Below are 20,383 nucleotides of genomic sequence, written 5' to 3'. Positions count from 1 at the left end.
AGCTGTTAAATTACCATATAAATTACAACAGTTATATATAGAGTTGTCACCTCTCACGGGATTTACCATCAAGTAGGGCATAGGAATCATGGCTCGAATTTTGGGACTCCTGTATTAAGTTGTATTCTAAGCAGTTACGTCAAATTGATGTAGTTTATATCGGCAGAAATACATACTGTATATAGTAAGTGGGCCTTCGTGGGGCTTCGAATTCTTCTGTCCTGCACCTGTAGAACCCTCCACCTGGGCAGGGCTGCCGCAGAACCCGGTACCGGTGTCTCCGATTCTCAACCGTTGTGTTATTGAAACTTCAAAGGTTGAACAAGCAGCGCCCTTCGGATCAAATATCACTGCGATACTATCCAGAACCATCGTTCTAAAATTTGTTTTTGCTTCCAAATGTTTGATTCCAAGGTTATCCTACTAGGCCCTCACATGCAGGTACCGAAGGAAAGAGTAGGGGGAAAACGACAAGAAACTCAATGTGGAAAAATACAAACATAGCTACAAAAAGGGACTCGAGTTTTTCAGTGCCACCGGCCTTTTCCCTTCAAGGCTAGAGTATTCTTTAGAGGCAATACGTATCGTAACAAAGCCTTACGGAGTAGTTGGTCGATTTGGGCGCTAGTTATTTGTGGCCCCAACACTGCAACCGAGGGCGTACCGGACTCGAATTAAGAAATCACAAGAGTTATGGAAGAAAAATGTATTCATCGTTATTTTTACATAAAGCCTTCGCATGGCCATTCGCTTTACGGACGTAGTGTGTGGTTCCTCTCGTTAGTTTTGCTACTTGAGGCCCTGAATTCTACGATTCGCCTAGTCCTAGTGCCTTCACCACGCAGTAGGACGTTGGCATGATGCGGTCCTTAAAACTATACACACTCTTTTTGTTTCTTGTTTCGTTCGTTACATTTGTGCAAGCACAACAAGGCGCTACTTGCTCGGAGTTAAGCCCCTGCTTGGAAGGATGCTGTAGTAAATTTGGAAGGTAAGTTTGTATACACCCACCTGCCCAGATTTTATTCAAACAATGAGCACATGAGCAATTAGACTAATCTTTCATCTCAGCTGTGGATTTGGAGATTCCTATTGCAAAGATGGATGTCTGAATAACTGCAATGCAAAGGCGCAATGTGGCGATGGTGGAAACCTCACCAGTTGCCCTCTGGGTGTCTGTTGCAGTCCATTTGGCTTCTGCGGCTCAACAAGTGATTTCTGTGGCACTGGATGCCAGAGCGGCTGTGATCCTGTCGAGTAAGTGATCAATCTCACATGCATGATTGACCACCAGATCAGCAACTAATGCATTCTCCTCTCCAACCTATAGTGAACCATCGTGTACGAGCTCCAGCAATAGCAGCTCCCTTGAAAGGGTGGTTGCCTACTACGAACTTTTTCAATTTAGTCGGCCATGCGACACATTGCAGCCAGAGAGTATCCCTGCTGGGGCTCTTACTCACATTAATCTAGCATTTGTCCAATTTGGAGACGATTGGAAAATGGTTGATGAATACGGCGATATTGTAGCCCGAGTCACTCGTCTCAAAACCACCTATGCTGGCTTGCGAGTAAACGTTGCCATCGGTGGCTGGAACTTCAATGATCCACCGTCAGCAACCTATTTCTCTACAATGGCAGGCTCATATGAGAATCGACAAACATTCATTGACTCTCTTATTCTGTACTTGCAAAAGTATGGACTAGACGGTGTTGAAATAGGTGAGTTTCCCATAATTATACCTTCTCTTTGAGTATTCAGTGGTTTTAACAAGAATGTCTTCTTCAGATTGGGAATATCCAGCAGCGACGGATCGTGGTGGTGATGCCAGCGATACAGACAATTTTGTCACGTTACTCGCTGAAATGAGAGAAGCTTTCGATGCTGTGAATCCCGGCTGGGAAATCACTTGCACCCTCCCATCAAGCTACTGGTACATGCAAAATTTCGATCTTCAGTCTATGCAAAAGTATGTCTCGTTCTTCAACATGATGAGCTACGATCTGCACGGCATGTGGGACCAAGGCAATAAGTATACCGGCTCTTACCTGCGAGGGCATACCAACCTTACGGAGATCGATATAGGAATGGATTTACTGTGGCGTAATAATATCGACCCCAAGAAGGTGGTTATGGGCATGGGCTTCTATGGTCGAAGCTTCAGGATGAGCGATAGCGCCTGCCACACAGCAGACTGCGAGTTCTCTGCGGTGGGAGATGCTGGTCCCTGCTCACAGTCTGCGGGCATCCTATATTATTCAGGTGAGTCTGAGTTTCCTCGCTCCTTTGATCTCAACAAAAATTCGATGTTCAACTGCTAATTCTCATAACGCGATTCAGAGATTGAATCGAGTAATAGTTCCAGTGACGTTCAAACATACTATGACCCTGTTTCGACAGTCAAATATAATGTTTACAACGGGAATCAGTGGATCTCCTACGACGATGCGCAGTCATGGCAGGATAAGATGCGATACCTGACAGGGAAGTGCATTTCTGGAGTAATGATCTGGGCACTTGATCAGGATGACGGAATGCACAGAGCTCTTGCTGGACTCCTCGGTGAGGATGCGCTAGCTGGCTCGCTTATGGAAGGAGGCGACCTGTCGACCAAACAGAAGGAAGAATTGACGGATCAACTAGCCGCATACACCGGTCAAAACTGTTATGTCACTGAAGAATGCACAGATGGCACTTCCCATCAAAACGACGCGCAGTATGTGTGCGGCACTGGTTTCTCTTCGGTCGCGACTGCACATGCACCCCACCAGGCACTCTCATATTGGATTGGTGAGACTTGTGACACTGGCAAGTATCGTCATATCTGCTGTCCGACAGACGCTATGCCAAAGAACTGCGAATGGACTGGCGCCCCAATTCGCAGTGAAGTTGGATGCAACGGAAAGTGTGGAAGCGACCAGTTTCAGCTCAATATTGATTCATATGTTGACGCTACCGGCGAGGAGCCATGTTATCAAGGAGACCGCGCGTTGTGTTGCGATGGTGCTCAGGCTATCAATCAATGCACGTGGACTTCATGTCAGAAGCTTGCCTCTGTCGAGGACAACCCGAGCTGCCCGAGCGGGAGCACTTATATGACCACCCGGTTCGATGATGGAACTGGAAGCTTGTGCTCTTCGGACGAAGATGGTGACTTAATGATTCTTTACGCCCAGGCATATTGTTGTCCAAGCGAAGATGTACCATCCAATTGCTCTTGGTCATTTGAGGACCTTCCTCACACTGCAGAATACTTATGCTATCCGCAAAAATGCGACTCTACCAAGTTGAAATATACCACTGCTCTTGATCCCAGCCAGCCCCACTATGGCAACGGCTTGTCCTCGGTGAATGAGTGCACTCCATACACCCCTCCGGCTGGCGAGGACCCCAATTGGCCATACTGCTGTAGCCCCCCGCAGGCAAACAGTGAGAAATGGCCAGTTGATCCTAAGTATCTGTGGGAGGACTACTACGAAGCCACTGGAGACGATGTGGAATGGGCTTATGTGGACAACTATGGGAACAACGATAAACAGAGCTCTCCTGGCGACGACGATGGGGACGACCCATATGGATTTGTTATGCTTGATGGCCCTGCTGGTTCCATTGACAGTTCATTTGCATCGACCTACGAATTCGCTCGTCAGAGTGAGGAAGTTCCAAACGTCAAACGCTCCCTATTCACCACCAATCGCACTCGTCTGGTTACAAACTTCGAGCACTCCGAAGAAACACACTACGTCTTTTGCAAGTTGCCTACTGGCTCCGCAAAATGTGAAAACGTATTCATCGATGGGGCTGAAGACACAATCATTCGCCTACCAGAGCACATTGGTGAAGGACCATTTGCACGTCTCGTATCTATAGAGCCGGCCCATAGCTCATACAGTTTGCCTGGTCATCACTTGAACAAGCGAGTTGCGCAGGATAATAACAATCCTGTTTACAAGATCAAGATTGATTACAACTTCCAGGCGATTAAACGAGACTCCGGAGCTATCAACATGCGTGTGGACTACACCAACTTACTCGACTACTGGGAAGATGTTACAGACACTCCTGCCACTCGTCGAAAGAAGCGCTCAACCACTTCAGTTCGTGACGAGCACATGTCGTACCATGAATGGCGTGGAAAGGTTGATTGGGCCAAAACTTCGCATGAGGCTCTTCGCAAGCGACAGGAAGCTGTGATGAACTCCAATACCTCATTTGAACATCCCAGTGACCAAGATCCACATGCTATCCAAAAGAGATGGTTCGGTAGTTTCAAGAATTGGCTCAAAAAGATGAATACTGTTGAGAGCAGCAGTGTTGGCTATTTGTCCCAGCTTTGGAAGAGCAGTCTGCTCCTTTTCAGTGCCTCTACAGGGTGCCCGAAGGCAAATGCTAAGCTGAACGTCTATCTTGACTCTGAAATCGCCATGGAAAGTACATACGCCTATTATCTTTCGGGTACTTTGGTTCCTCCATCGTTGGATGGTACCTATGCATACTTTGGCATGCAACCAAGTGTGTATCTGGGCCTTACTGTTGAAGGTGTCGCTCGCATGGATTACAAATCCGAGAGAAAGCAGTTAATCCCAACTCTTTCCTACCCTGGACTTGCGATCAAGGGAATAGCAGCTGTCGGCCCTACCCTTGATATCTATGGACAGATTCGTGGCGTTGTACAATTGAGCGGCAAGATGTCCGTTGGTGCGAAGTATACTTTTGAGAAATCGGAGGTCTACTGGCCCCAGGGTGACGACAGCACGGATTACAGTAAAATCAATGACCTTGTTGGTGATCCTGAGCCTGTCGCATCTGGCCTGGAACCCTCATTCCAAGCGTCTGTTGAGGCCAGTGCCGATCTAGACGTTCTGGTCACACCAGAGGCTAACATCGGTATCACCATTGGTGGTTCATCGCTTCTCGGGGGCGTTACGCTTGTCGATGCCCAGATGGTTGGCTTTGTGAATACCACATTGAGATTCCACGCTGGCGCGACAGCTGAAGTCTCAGGCGATTCCACTTCTGTAAGTGCTGGATATACATACACCTATGGTATCTATCTCTTGTATAACTTGGGATACGGTGGACATGCCACGATTCCATTCTACGAATGGTACATGTCGACTCGGGCTCTGTTCAGCAGTCCGAGATCAATCACGCTCTACGAGAACGGAGATCTCGGCTCAACCTCAACAAGTATTTCAGCCAAAAGAGACCTTCCCCTAGACGAGTCTCCTATCTTCGAAGGAGGCGATGCGGTGACCCAGCCATCTCAAAGTCGGGGTGTGGGTCGCCTGATAGCATTTGACAGCAGCCGTGACTTACTTTGGGGATCGGCACCTCAATACATCAACAAGACCAACAGCGCAGGTATTGTTCGCAAGCGCGATGACGACAGCGATGTTGACATGATGGATGTCGACTCGGATGATGACGACCCCAGTTTCAGCCCTGCAAGCGCAGTCACTTGCCCCGCGAATAACTGTGTCACCCCGGGTGGTAGCAATCCCAATAACCTGCCACTGTGCTCTTGGATCTTACCTGAATTACGGTGTAAGTGATCCGTGGACCTCTTTCAAGCTCTTACTAACGGGCCATATTCTTTAGATAACTGCCTTTTTTTCCCTGATAGGCAAGTCGTCGACACCAATGGGAACTCGAAGATCATTCCTGGAATCTGTACCAATGTGAATAACTTCTTCAACAATCGTGGCCTCGCTATCAGTACAGGAATCACACTCACATGGGATTCTCAAAAAACCCGCTCAGACAAGCGACGCAGGGCTGCATGTCCCACACTGACAAAGTCAAGTGGACAAGGGTGGAATACTGGCTACTGCAGTATTGAGAATACAGTCATCACCAGTGGTATCAATGTGCCATCTTCCACCGAGGTCGTGAGCTGTGATGAATTTCCAATGGCCTCTTCCGAAGAAGGAGGGAACTTCTTCCCAACGCTACCTACCAACCCAACCCCACAAGGCGTTGAATGTGTACCGGTATATCAGCAGACTCTCCAAGGGAAATGCCATAGTGAGTATTGTCCAACATGAGTCTTCGTCATATCACTTGAACTAATTCAACAAATCTATAGCTCTGCTGTCCGGTATAAAAGCCAATATCAATGCCACCGGTGACGCCAACTGGCAGACTTGGGGAAGCGGAGATGCCAATCCGGGGTGGACGAGTCTTAGTGCTGCGTGGCAAGGCCTGGCACATTACGATTCATACATTCCGCAAGCCGCCGGAATCACGAAAGCCGTGAGTTCAGTTTCCCTCTTGGAACCAGGAATTTTCCACATGCGGATGATTTTTGGATTTTCTTATCTCTTTTCCCGTTTCTAACCCATTCCACCAGCAATACAACAATGGCCACGGGGGTTATAACCATAAACGAAACTTCACCCTTTCCCTCGCCTCTCCATCAGGCCCTACAGATGGCGCGGCCTGGGGCGTGCAGTCATTGTCATCATACTCCGCGCCAGGAAAAATCCAAAGCGGGACTGATGCCACTCAGGTTGCCTGTGCAGTCAACACCTTTGACCAGACGACTCGATACGAGAGGACTGGAAATAATGGATACTGCCTGAGCGGATACAAACAAGACCTCGGTAAGTCTGGCAACTCTCCCAGACCCTGCAAAACAGTTTGTTAACATTTTGGTCAGTGTACGGGAATATTCAATCCTGGGTTGAATGTACCGTTGTATTTACTGGATCGACTACGGGTCACACCAACTCCAAGCGAGAGAACGGGGATCAAGCCGATGATGGTGACATTATTGGCCAATTTGACGGATGGAATATCCAAAGTATGTTTGTTCCAGCTAATGGGCTGAAATTCATGTGTGCTGACCAAAGGACAACAGGCATTGAGATCAAGAAAGATGCCGAAATAGTCGCTATAACTCCAGGTTCAGTGACGGAAGGGCAATGGTTGCCAGTGATTTACAAAGACTAGATAGAGGGACATACACTGGTGGACTGAGCATTGCCAATCAATCAACCATTTAAACATTTTACATGAGTTATGTCCGAAATTCAGAGTGTTCAAATTTTTCGGCTAACTGGCGTGCATGTCATGGCACGCCAGACTCAGGTTGGTGAAAGGCGGAACGCGTGAAGACTTCGTCACTCTGCGATCGGCCCGCGCACGGCCGTGGGACGCGTCGCGCCCGGCATCTTCCTAATAACCTCAAACAGCAGAGGGCATTGGCGGTTCAGTATAGTAGTATGGCCTTTTCTATTCTAGTCGCACTTTAACTACTTCCGGCTCTGTGGGTGGTCGTGGCTTGGTCGCTTCATGCCGTCCCTCTCCAGCCCGGCTCTCGTGTTTCTAACAGAAGCGAAGGAAACAAGCAATGGAATGAATATGGAATCTTGATTGTGTTCTCAGCTAGGAAGAAGAGAAGAGAGAGCCTGCTATCTATAAGGAAGAACAACAGGCGGTGAAGAACGGCAGGATCAGGAGAAACCGGAATCAGCCGGTGGAATCCGCATGGTCATGTGATTCCGACAGTTCCGACCTAACGGGAAAAACCCAAGGCTTCCGGGCCTTCAATCAAGACAGCTCTATACTAACTGCACGATCAGCATCTGGTTCGACGTGAAAGTTATATACTACAAGAGCGAGTGGCCTTTAGTGTCGCGCTGGCTCACTATTAATTGTGGATGAGAAACTAATAGCTTAAGGATTACTTTGTATCTAGGCTTGAATCTACTATTATGATAACGGATGTTATCCCCAGTAGGCTACACCCGGACTTGCCCGGTCACAGACGGGAGTGTCCGGACGTACCCGCCACCGCCCGGATGGGTTCTGCCGGACCCGAAAGACTTAGTTATTCTTGACCCATAGTACATAGAAATCCATACACCCTTGGCCGAATCACACTATATATCTTAGTAGTAAGAAGTATACTGGCGGGAATAACGGCCATCCGGAAAATAGAGAATTTGACATTACCGCCTAACACACCGCCCTATCCAAACGTATAGGTTTTGTAATTTTCGAATTAAAATCCCAACAAAGTGCAACTACAATCCCAACGAAGTACAACCCCCTTTTTATCTCTTTCTAGTTATTCATGATGCCATCGAAGATTGATCTTGAGAGTCATAAAGACGATATTCTATGTTATTTACAACGAGGAATGACACAAGATGAAGTCTGTAATCTCCTTTTTACTACCTACCAGATCAAAACTACAACTCGCACACTTCGAAACTACTTAAAAGCATGGGGATCCTATCAAAAATCTATCAGTTTCAACAACACTACTCTCTATGATTATATCAAAAAGCTTATCCTTGAGATTGGCCTTTCAGATAATAAGGTTATAGATATTCTTTATTATGATCAAACAAATCTACCTATTTCTAGATGAAGTCTTCGAAGGATCAGAATATAGCTTAGAATTCCTCATCAAACAGACTATCCTATTTAGCAAGAGCAACAATCAGTATAAATTACCTAGATCCTTATCCATGAAATTAGAGTTAGAAAAATTAAGGGATATAGGAGAAGTCTATTATATACTTATTTTCGAGTAAATAGATATAACTTCCTAATAAAACAAATATTTGATATATATTATACTCTATATCCTAATACTCTAAAAACCCGGACCTACAACCTCTAACATATATATGGGATATATACCTCACTAGGTCCAAACTTTATATAGTATACTAATAGCTATATAAAGTTAGTGAATTTTGGGATTAAGGTCTATACTATAATCAATAGTTTCTCTTAATATATTATCTAGATCTATATTGGGTATAGTGCTTATATAGCAACAAGTGTTATCTCTTAGTATCTTACCATACTTACTACTCAATACTACCAGCCTAAGATCATTCAATTAGATTTAGGATTAGAGACAATATTAATCAGTAATATACACTATACTCTCTGTTGAGTAAATGATCCTAAAGTAGAATTTAACCAATACTACTAGTTTAGATAAAGTATGGATAACCAGAGGATTGAAGCCTTTTAGTCCCAGCTTTCAAAATCTTACACCTTTATCTACTATATAAGAAAATATTCAAATTTACCTCAAGTAGTTTTTCATAACTAACTCTATATTTAGTATCACTTCCAAAAACTATAAGAAGATCATAAATATATTCATACAAGTATACCTAATCAAGTTATATTCCTTATAATCTATATACCAATTATAAGATTAGCAATTAACTTATATATTAATACCTAGAATAAGTATTTAATCTGAACACAAAAGAAGAACACTCACAGACATTTTAGAAAGCCATAGATACTTTACCATAACCCTCCATAAAATAAATAGGATTTTACAATCTCTATTAACCCACTCTAAATCTATAAGCTTTAAGAGTAAAATATTAGGGATTAGGATCAAGATAAATATCTCCCACATAAGATATTAAAATAGTATCATCTATAGTTACAAGAGATAGAATTTAACCTAGATCAGCCACCTTACTATGAATTTACTTCTTATAGCCTTTTAAGGCTATATTATAAGGAATATCTAGAACTTTAATACTATATATATCTATATTATGAATCTAGACAAGAGCCAGAGTTCTCTATTTATAAGAGACCTTAACTTAACACCTAGGTCCCCATATACCTAGTATATACTAGGTATATAAGACAAAGACTTAAAAATATCATATAATACTATCTAGGGAAAGTTAGAAACAGCATTTATTATTAGAAAAGAGAGATATTTTAAAATCATCTAGCTAGAAATATAAGGTACTCTTTTTCTCTCTTCCTTCTTATTTCCTCTTTCTTATTTATTCTTTCTCTCTTATTTATCCCTCCTTATTTATCTTATACTTTAAAATATTAAGCTTTAACAATAGTATTGATCTAACTATACTAGAAAGATTAAACTTATAGAGCACTATATCAAATCCAAGAAGCTAGACCATATCTTAACAATTCTAGTCTAACTACTAGGATTTACCTCCTAGTCCTTATAAGTATAATAGGTATAATGATTATAATAAGCTTTCTACTTTATAGAATACTAGAGAAAGCTTTTAACCTAGGTTAACAAACCAGCATTCTACTTTACAGAATACTAGAGAAAGCTTTGAACCTGGGTTAATAAACTGTGTTCAGTAAGAGTATATCTATAAGACTACATCTAGGCTAGCTTATTAAGGTATTACCTCAGCCTTTTAACATTTGAATAGGATAACACAAGCAGAGCAGCTAATTCAACCAGGCACTCCTTATAATTTCTAGGTTATTCTATCCTTCTACCTTTAAAAACTCTTTTTAGACAGTCGGAAGAGCCTAAGGGAACTTAGTATATACCTCTCAGCTATTAATCAAAGAGCAGAGCCTAATATTTGATATTTGAATTCTAGCAACTACCTTCCATTCCTTCCAAAGTCGAACAATCAACAATTTTAAAGATTTTATTAAAAAGGATCTTTTTTCAGCAGTCTCAGCCGACTTCCTATATAAACATTACAAGCCGACCGATAAACTACAACTTACAATTGGAGTTCAGGGAAATCCCAAAAAGCCCTTATTTATCTCGAATTCAAAGGATAATGAGTGCAAACTTGCTGATCTTCTTGAATTTGGCTTTACTAAGCTAAAGGATAAATATAACGTTTTTGTGATCATTGTTCAACATAAGGTATTGGAAGTGGATAGAAGTGATAAGAGGGTTGAGACAGAGATTGGGACAGAGATTGAGACAGAGATTGAGACAGAGATTAAAGATAAGGAGCCAGAGCTTAATTCTCATACTCCATATATTGCAGAACTCCCTGGCTCTCTTGATGATGATCTTTCACCTCTTTTTCCTTTGTCAACAACACCAGCAGGCCCCCTAGTACCTACAGCAAGAGAAAGGGCAATCAGAGATGGTCGGCTTGCTACAAGTGGGTTTATTTGGCCTCCCGGAACAGAACATATCCGAGATGAGTTTGAAAGAATGCAGGCTGAGAAAGCTCAGCTAGAGGCTAGGTTGGAAGAAGCCCAAATACAAACTCCGCAGGTAAGACTTTAGTAGATTCTTTGTTAACTTGATCTAACCTTTTTAAGCAGGATCAATCGCAGGATCAATCACAGGATCAATCCTTACAATCCCAAGTGGCTGAAACCACTATTGAAGCTCAGGAAGCACAGGAAGCCACACAAAGCCAAGTATCTACTACACAAAGCCAAGTGTCCCGCCGAAAATCACGTCCTCAACCTCGCCGACAAGCAAAGCCTCAACCTCGCCGACAAGCACAGCCTCAACCTCGCCGACAGCCACGTTCTCAAGAACAACCACAGCCTATAACTCGAGGTTTAAAGCGGACTCGGAATCAGACTGAGCAGACTGAACTTGCTGAAGATCTTATTGAACCTTCCCCTCGCCGTACAAGAAGTGGAAATATTATTTCTTAGTGTATTCCTTTTTGGTTTTTCTTTTGGTTTTTCTTTTGGTTTTTCTTTTAGTTTTTCTTTTGGTTTTTCTTTGGTTCCCTATTTATTTTTTCCTTTATTTTTTTCCAGTATCTTTTTTTTTCTTTCTTTTTTTAATAAAAACTTAGAAAATAAATTAAAAATATCCTTAGAGACAAACTCAGAATATCTAATAATGATATATATAGATATAAAAAAAAAAAAGGATAAATCATCTAATCATATACATTTAGATATATACCTAAGGCAGACATCAAGATATATATATCAGCATTACTCACTACTAAGAGTTCCTCTCTATCTATCCTCTCTAGATATCCTTTCCCTCTACTTTTTCTATCAATCATCAAAATATCCCAACTTGCTATATAAGATGGTTTGGGTGTTCAGCTTACAGTATTTGAACAAGCTAAAGTCATAACTTCTCAAAATCCTTACCCAGGTTAGGGATATACCCATAGTAAGAACCTTTCTTTAACACATAAGTAATATATATACTAAGCTTAAGCTATACAGGACCGATCCCTAATTATAACCCTAGCTAGCATCCAGCAGTATACTACATATTACTAGTAGCTGATAGGCCAAATTACGATTTCCTAACAAAAGATTTTAGTAATACAAACTTCGATATAGTTCTTTATCCATATGCCCCACCTCACCTACAAGTTACTCTTAGTAAGGAGAATACTAAGATATATGATATCATATTACACGGTATAATAATGTATAGGCAAGTCTTTAAGAAATAAGATGCTTTACGTCGGCATATCAGACAGGAGTATTCAGGCGCAACATACATACCTGATCGGAAGCCTAAACACCCAGAGGAGATCTGATATGGACACAACACCATTATGAAGTAGGTACTCACAGGTAGCTGGCGAGAGGCAGTATACCAATTTAAGCCTGGTCGAGGGGCTGAAACTAGTCTTATTAGGCATTGGTGTGATAGACTTAAGCAACATACATATATTAAGCGCTTGTTTAGTACTATGATATTATACTAATATTCGATTTAGGAGAGAGGATGCTCACTTCCGGTCACTATATAGAAGCTGTTTCCATCAATAGCTTATTCCTCCTAGCTTCTATATACCACATACCTCCTACCAATCTAGTCCTTAGGCCCCAGCATTTCCACTTAATATTATAAGCAATAAAGGGAACTTGAGAAATATTATATTAAGAGTTGTACTAGCAAGACGTTTCGGACAACCAACTAAAACTTAAACTTAAACTCAAACTCAACTACAAACACAACAACAGCAACAAACTGTTCCATAAGATTCAGATTCCTCTACCACAGTATAAGGGGTTAATATCAGATCAGAAGAAGATCAAGGGTCAGAGCCAGATTCAGAAGACTCTAGTTTCTCACACTATATGATACTACCTATTGATCTTTCTTTGGAAACTCCTACAGTCTCTACAACCCCTATTCAGAGTACATATAGGGGTTTATCTTCTAGCCCTCTTAAAAGAAAACAAGCCCGGTAACAGGCTCAGGCTAGAAAAAAGGATACTGAACAGCAGTCTGAAAATGCAGTTTATACGAGGATTAGCCGGTACAGAGATCGGACAACAGGCAAATATTTTGACGATGAATGGCTAAAAATGCACCAGGATAAAGTGATCTAGCTAATAGCTGATGATGCTGCGGATAAAGGAAAAGGAAAAGCTCCCCAAACACCTCAAAAAGAAGGACAGCTACCAACACCTCGGGCAACAGCACGTACTATACAATTTGTGACGCCTGGGGAGTCTTCAACTTCATGTGAATACCGATCATCACCTGTACAAGCTTCTACTATAGGAGAAGCTTCAGGCTCAGGCTCAGGCTCAAGCTCAAGAAGGGGTCTTGGGCTTGATCATGATTGGGAGCTATTTCCACCTCCAGGAATGGGTATTCCACTGGAAGAATGGCCAGCGATTGTCCGTCGGATTAAAATATCTCGAGCGAATATTTGGAATGGGAATGGGAGCATAAATAGGGCGCGCTTGATACGAGCGATTGAGATGGTGGAGGAGTATATACAAAGAGAATATGAGGAAGCGGTAGGATTAAGTGGGGTAAAATTTGGGTATCCCAGTTTGGGGTAGATTTGTTTGTAATTTAAATTTGAAATTTGAAATTCTGCCAATTTAAAATTTGATTATGTCATATTCTCTATTTTCCGGATGGCCGTTATTCCCGCCAGTAGAAGTAGTATACTATCCCCTAAAAAGTTTAGGTGATTGATATTAAGAGATCTAGATCTTAGTAAGATCTAGACTATAAGATAATCATTATATCAGACACAATCGAGGGGATTAAGAATTTAAGAAGCAGGTTAAACTTATGATCAGTGTGATGGACCCCAATTTCACGCACCCCAATTGGTCATTCATTCCTCCGGGCCGATTTCCATGAATCTACTAGCTTCAAGTGAGGAGATCGAGTGAAGAGAGCCGTTATGTTGCCTTGCAAAGATAGGATAACACGATCTTAATTGAACGCGCAGCAGATCAAGCGAGATTGAGGATGTCTTTGTCGAATTTACTTAGTCTTTTAATATAGTCACGAGGATATACTTGGGGCGCTTTGCCGAAATTTTTCATGGATGTGGTGATCTTGGTCCTTCCCACGCACTATTTGGTCGCTGCAGATGGCCCTGTGGACAAAGTCCAATTAAATATCACGTCGATGCTTGGGAGCCTGTAGAAAATTCCCTTTCTTATTAAAATTATGTACTTGAGCTTAAGACTGATGCAGCATGCTACGTAGTCGGTAGATTATATCAGTTTTGCGATTCAAATCATTCTCTGCTGGCCAATGCAATAAGTTTACGTAAATCGGATCTGATTATAATTTATCGTACATGGGAACAAGCCGAGTCCACGGCTCATTTTATTAGTGCCTGTATAATCAATTCTAAGCCTGTTTCAAGGTTATAGCTACAAAATTAGACTAAATTCCACATGCGAGTATATAGTCAACCCAGTACATAGCAATTAAGTAGTAAAATTAGCACCTTTGAAGCTAGTGGCAGACATATAGACAAATGTATATAATGTTTATCGGGAACAAAGTTCGTGATACCTTGATAAGTTATACCGACTCCCGAGTCCGAAGGCGAGTATGACGCTTGACAGATGGGACGTTTATAATGCCGGTATTCAAACCAGGATGTGAGACAGGTTGAGTGGAAGGCGTGGTGACAGTGACTCAAAACGATGATACGGTTTTTATTCCCTGAGTCGGGTATGAGCGTCTTATCTGGTCAAACAGGAGACTGATGGTGTGAACTGCGGGGTAGATGAACATACTCAGCCTTCAGGGGACGAGAGATAAGCGGATGATGATAATGATGAGAGGTAGATAGGACAGGAGAGATAAGTCAATACTAGGACTAATAGGAAACAAGAGGGTTGGTCGAGGAAGACCGGCCAAGGTATGAACTCTTGGCCATGGTAGTGTCACACATCGTGTCAGTCGCCACGAGTTGGCACTGGACAGTTGCTGTTTTCTAAGAAGGTTTTCTCAGAGGTTTCCTTTGTTCGGCTGAGAAGGTTAGGGTTAGGTTTAAGCTTAGTTCCTGTCGTGACTCGTCAAATCTTAACATACTTAGGTACTTAAGGGTTGACTTCCCCCTGTCTCTTTCTCTTTTCCATTTTCATTTTCCCCTCTATCTGTGTTTTCCATGCAGTTAAGACCTTAAAACAATTACCTTGTTTTCTTGCTCGCCTCGTCACAGGTAGGATGATAATTAATAAATTGCCCGAATGTAAGATGCCCAGGGCAGAATCAAACGAATGCTTTGCCTAGCCTGGGCGTTTCCCATACTATATCATTACCCCTCGTGGCCAAGATCCGTGCGATTTGAGACTGAGAGTGAAATAAAAATAGAAGAAGAAAAAGAAAAACTTACCAAATATGTCTTGATCGTCCTTTTCTGGATCGCACTGGGCATTATGTTCCTCTAGAGTCGGAGTCTAACCATTGTTGTATAGAAACTTGGTGTATTGATGATGTGAGGACAGCGGTTTCACTAGCGCGGCGAGAGGTATCACGTCGATAGTGATACCATATGAGGGCCCTGATTGTTTGGAGAGGCGGTGTGTTAGGCGGCGCTGGAAAATTTCATATTTTCAAATTTCCTCGATGGCCCCTAAAGTCCCTAGTACTCTTACCACTTTTGTGGATCTCGGCCTGATAACAAGTTTCCAAGACTCGCCCCCACTCACTCACTGCCCGGGCCCCGAGGGACCATACTAACACAGCTTTGGACTTTGGAGGATTTATTTCAAGCATTCGGTCGGCGGTCGCCCACCCTCGGTCCCTCGGAAATCCTTATTATTTACCCCCACTCTCCCTATAATGCACCCGCGCCATTTTTCTACATAAAGCCTGCCTTTAACTTTAGCCGTTGCATCATTGCGAACGCCGAAAAGCGATGGAGCTGAAGAGAGAGATCAAACTAGCACTTGTGGGCGATGCACGTGTTGGAAAGGTAAGAATCATTTGGTTGGCTATAGCAAGAATGCTGCAAGATCGCTGACGATATCCTAAGACAAGCTGGGTATCTCGACATATTGATGGCGAGGAATCGCCTCATTATATCCCCACAATCGGCTACAAGTGTCGCCAGTGCTTGTTTCCAACTGTATGTTTCATTTTCTTAATTAAAAGTACTATCCAAATTTAGGCCCGCTCTAATATGAATTTGCCATAGAATCTTGGTGAATTCATGTTTGATATCTGGGATATCTCTGGATCCCATAGCACTGCTCAGGATAGGGCCAAATGGATCCATGATATCGATGCCGCTATTATTATGGTTGATATGGCTAACCTGGCAAGTATCGAAAATGCAGTCAATTGGTATAGTATGTTCTCTCTGTTCCCACCGCACTACCTTTCTATTTTTTTCCTGGCTCTGTGCTTATGATTGATTAATGCCTGATCTAGGAGAGATAATGTTATCTCAGAAATATTCCGATAAATCGACATCGCTACCAGTCGTCATCTATTCCCGGAAGGCCTACAGAAAAAGCGATAAACGTGCAATAGATCCAACAGAAATCTCTTGGTCCAACGAGATGGGGGACACGCCGGTTTTTTACAATCCATATATATATCTTGCTGGCCCAGAAGCGAACCTGATGGAGGCGGCCCTTGTGTTTAGGTGGGATGAAAGACCTATTGTAGGGATCTTGGAGCAACTTACTGGTCAACAAGTGGTATGTTGTTTTGAATCTAGTGCTTTAGGCCTCGGTGCGGCTTTATTACCGCAAAATATATTTACCTGTACCTTAGGAACTTCAATCAGCTATTTGCTCCGGTATCCCAGTTGCCGCCTTTAGCCTGGAATTAGAAAAACAGAGGGCCGAGATGGATGAGGCAACAAAGGGATTCCAGCTGCCTGATGATGACGACGCGGAACTGTGACTGCGATTAAGGAAGCTTTAATTGCCCCTTGGCCATTCCTTCATGGTTCTTATCAATTTAAATCTGGTCCTAGCGAAGGATATTGGGTTTTTATCTCAGAAGCTCGTGGTTCTTATTAGTACTGATGACATTTGAAACTCAAGTGCTATGCTGTTTGAAAAATATGGTATGGCTTATTCTGGAAATTGGGCCTACGGGAATTGAACTAATTCGCCTACCAACTCTTTTCTTCACCCAATCTTCTCTACCTATAGAGAGACCTTATGACTGGCTACTTTCCAAAATCCTCGGGGTGACAGTCATGCTCGCCGACGATTATCATTGCTTATTTGATACGCAAGCTCAAGTTGCCGTGGGTGCAAGCACATATGTTGAAATATATTCGGACCAAGCAGAAGGTCTGGCCGCGGGAGAATATATAGCGGCAACTTGAAATCTGGGGGGAAGTAGGATGTCAGGTATGGGAGGCTGAAAGCAAGAAAATCCGAAACCACTTTACACGGCCTATTTGAAAGATCGAGATCTTCTTTTGAAGGCACCTTATGAGCGGGCTGAGAAAAGATTGCTCAAGGAGCTGTGCTTCCCGGAATGCATTAGAGTTAAAGGTTCTGCTTCAAATGTTTATTGCCATGTTCACACGCGTCACACGTAATTAGCATCATCATCCGTTTCGAAGCTAAATATGCATATTTACTGATTCCTTATCTTGAACTCTCTCTCTTATTACACGTCCTGAGAGTTAACTGGTCGTTTTTAGTCATCTAGCTATTCAATACTCATGTATGTCTAATGTAGGGTTTTTCCTGAGTTTTCCAAGGTTCCTATCTGAGCTCCTGCCGCTTTTATGAGGGGTGCTCAGAGTCAGGCTTATTGATTAAATTTCAGTAAATTTTAGTCCAGGCTCAGACTCACTGAGCTACTCAGTGCCATCGCGTGATACATCTCTCTGTCTAATGAATACATACTGGATTTAGATAAGCTACGATCCCCAAAGCCTAGTGTGTATCCACCAGGCTTTGTCACCAGCGTCATTACAGATGAAATCGGCAATGGATAGATAGAACTTGTTCAAGACTTCTGATAAATTTAGAAAATATTACTAATCAATCGGTGTAGACCCGTTGACGCATTTTCTCTAATCATGGCATCTCAAGAAGCGAATTGCCGTTTATTTGTGGCTCCTTCATAGCCCCGTCCACTCAAGCCCGACGTGGTAAACAGCGCTAGGCCGCCATCTACCGTCTTTGCTCGAGTTTTTCAAACAGTTGGGTCGGTGTCTGCCCAGCGCCATTCGGAGCATCCATCGAGCCTCCAGCATCTATCAACATTTGAATCAACTCATTTCGCACTTGGATTGGGGCGTCTAGTGGTTGCAACCAGTTTCCATTCTCATCCCGCTTTCGGATCATTGTACCTTTCATCACATCGTGAAGAGGCGTATCTCCCTTGTGATTTTTCACAGTAACACCCGCTCCTCGGCTGATGAGATAGCGAGTAGCATCGATCTGGTCCATATGCCTGACGAGATAGTGCATCGCTGTACAACCGTCGGCATCAGTTTCATTAATATCAGTCTGCTTTAGCAGATGGTCAATCATCACAGTGCTGATAGAATCCAACCAGATCCCATCACACAATTTGTGAATACCTAGATGGGCATCGGCTCCATTGTCAAGCAATGTACCTATCAACTCTGCAAATTGCGGGTCGAGAACATTTCCATGTCGTCGAGAGTGATGGACCATTGTATCCTGGAGAGCCGTCGCGCCTATCAGATCACGAGCATTCAGAGCAGGTGGCTTTGCTTCTAAAAGAATCTTCAAAACGGCCAATATACCTGGTAATGCCGAATCGGATTTGACGGCATAGTTGAATACTGTCGCACCGTATCTGTCCTCAGCGCTGATTGTGTCGGGGTTTGCGCCGAGAAGGAGGCGTACAGCATCCATCTTACGAGGCGGAGACTTGTATTCTTCATTCTCGTTTGAACTAAAAAGGGGTTCATCCCGAGTGCCTTGTAACGCCCAGTGCAGAGGAATTCGGCCATGATCATCCGTACTGGAGAGCATCTCTGCCACAGTTTTGTCGCCAGAGTGATCTAGTAGGGCATGGATGCCCTCTAGATTCCAAAACATGCTCGCAATATGTAGGGCTGTGACTTTTCCCCCTTCTTCAATATGATCAGAGCGATCTATCGGCGGGTGATCCCTTGGCGTGGGATCCCGCCAGATCTGCTGGGCATGGACATCAGCACCTTCGGAAATAAGACGCGATACCATCTTGTGGCTCGCATAGCGAATGGCAGCACCAAGAACTGTCTTTTCTATTTGGGCGTCCATTTTGAAGTCTTGCTTGACGAAGATATTCGAATCACGAACTGAACACCCCTGGTCGAGAAGAAAGGAGATAAATTCTTCATGCTTACTGGTATCTCCGGTAAGGTTTATATCATCAACTTCTCCTTTGAAGCCATTCGCCGCGCTAAATAGCGGTGTTTCCCCATGCCTATCCCGGTCATGCAAGTTGGCTGTCGGCAGAGCATGGTGTATTAACCACAAGAGAAGCTCTCGCTGTGCACCGGCACATGCCACATTGATTGGACTGAAAGAAATTTGTTCCAGATACTTGTCAAGTGGCTCAGTATACGTTGGATCTGCCAAGTAAATTTCAAGCATCGCACGGATTGCATCGAAGCTACCGTGGCGAGCAGCAACAAATAAGGGATGTCCAGACGGATCTTCGTAAAATTCCCAGAAGATCTTTGTTTGGGGGCTCTCTTGGTAAAGTTGTAGGGCTGAAACGTCGTTTTGTAAGACAATATGATAGAAAAGCCCCCCTTGGCTATCCTCATAAACTGGGATCCCATCCTTGTCTTAGAACGTGGGCTTCGTATCATCTTCGAACCATGGGTCAATTTGACGGAACATGGCGTAAGCCATAGTGATTCGGGAAAAAATGTGATAAACAAGAGTCTAAAGCGGGAAAATAGAGAAAGTTTTGAAGAGACACGATAAACGAGTCTATGAAGGAAGGAGGGCAAGAACGCAATGCAATGGTATTGTGTGCTGCAAGGAAGGAAGGAAGAAGAAGAAGAGAAGGAAGAGAACAAGCTATCTACAGGAGATGGATTGAGAGTAAGGTCACATGACCAAACAAGTTTCATAGGTGATAATGGTGCCAGAGAACTTGAATGCACGTATACAGGAAATGCGGAGGGCGAAAAGTTTAGTCGCCAAGACTCTCAAGGGAAAACCTAAGTCCGGTGGCTCGGATAAGCCGTAGACGTACCAATTAAAACCATTGATATCATGTAGGCATGGCAATATTAATATTGCTGCCAAAATTCGTAATATTTTTTCCTCGAAATTTTATTTTAAGATCTACAGTGATGAGACCTTGCAAATAAACATGGTTGCAGAAAACCCTGCATGTGCCAATGGAATAAGGGGGGTGGCTTCAGAGGACATCCCTATATATATAATATGCCAGTATAGGGAGACGCAGCGTGCTACCTACAATGCTATCTCCTT

General features: G+C 43.2%; 4 protein-coding genes across 4 annotated transcripts; 3 read left to right on the top strand and 1 right to left on the bottom strand.

Annotated features, from left to right (window-relative positions):
• Positions 1–1,121: 1,121 nt before the first annotated feature.
• On the top strand, positions 1,122–6,805 carry N7466_003576 (glycoside hydrolase family 18 protein; the record flags this gene model as incomplete). Its single annotated transcript, XM_057162973.1, has 8 exons — positions 1,122–1,257; positions 1,300–1,722; positions 1,790–2,263; positions 2,342–5,548; positions 5,603–6,028; positions 6,090–6,256; positions 6,354–6,606; positions 6,663–6,805. Coding segments are annotated over 8 exons (5,229 nt in total), but the record flags the coding sequence as incomplete, so codon positions are not given.
• Positions 6,806–10,946: 4,141 nt separating this feature from the next.
• N7466_003575 (uncharacterized protein) lies at positions 10,947–11,297 on the top strand (the record flags this gene model as incomplete). Its single annotated transcript, XM_057162972.1, has 3 exons — positions 10,947–11,009; positions 11,060–11,158; positions 11,181–11,297. 3 exons carry the CDS (start codon positions 10,947–10,949, stop codon positions 11,295–11,297), a joined length of 279 nt encoding a protein of 92 aa, XP_057024087.1.
• A 4,561-nt stretch (positions 11,298–15,858) lies between these two features.
• Positions 15,859–16,853, top strand: N7466_003574 (uncharacterized protein; the record flags this gene model as incomplete). The annotated part of the gene is made up of 4 exons (XM_057162971.1): positions 15,859–15,915; positions 15,976–16,068; positions 16,138–16,291; positions 16,756–16,853. The coding sequence occupies 4 exons, from the start codon at positions 15,859–15,861 to the stop codon at positions 16,851–16,853; spliced, it is 402 nt and encodes a 133-aa protein (XP_057024086.1).
• A 1,235-nt stretch (positions 16,854–18,088) lies between these two features.
• N7466_003573 (ankyrin) lies at positions 18,089–19,192 on the bottom strand (the record flags this gene model as incomplete). Its single annotated transcript, XM_057162970.1, has 1 exon — positions 18,089–19,192. One exon carries the CDS (start codon positions 19,190–19,192, stop codon positions 18,089–18,091), a length of 1,104 nt encoding a protein of 367 aa, XP_057024085.1.
• Positions 19,193–20,383: the final 1,191 nt, after the last annotated feature.

Source organism: Penicillium verhagenii (assembly GCF_028828195.1).
Source record: "Penicillium verhagenii strain IBT 33310 chromosome Unknown utg000004l_segment0_segment0, whole genome shotgun sequence".
Lineage (NCBI taxonomy): Eukaryota > Fungi > Ascomycota > Eurotiomycetes > Eurotiales > Aspergillaceae > Penicillium > Penicillium verhagenii.
The sequence above is the reverse complement of the archived record's forward strand: the minus strand, read 5'-3'. Positions and strand labels throughout refer to the sequence as shown.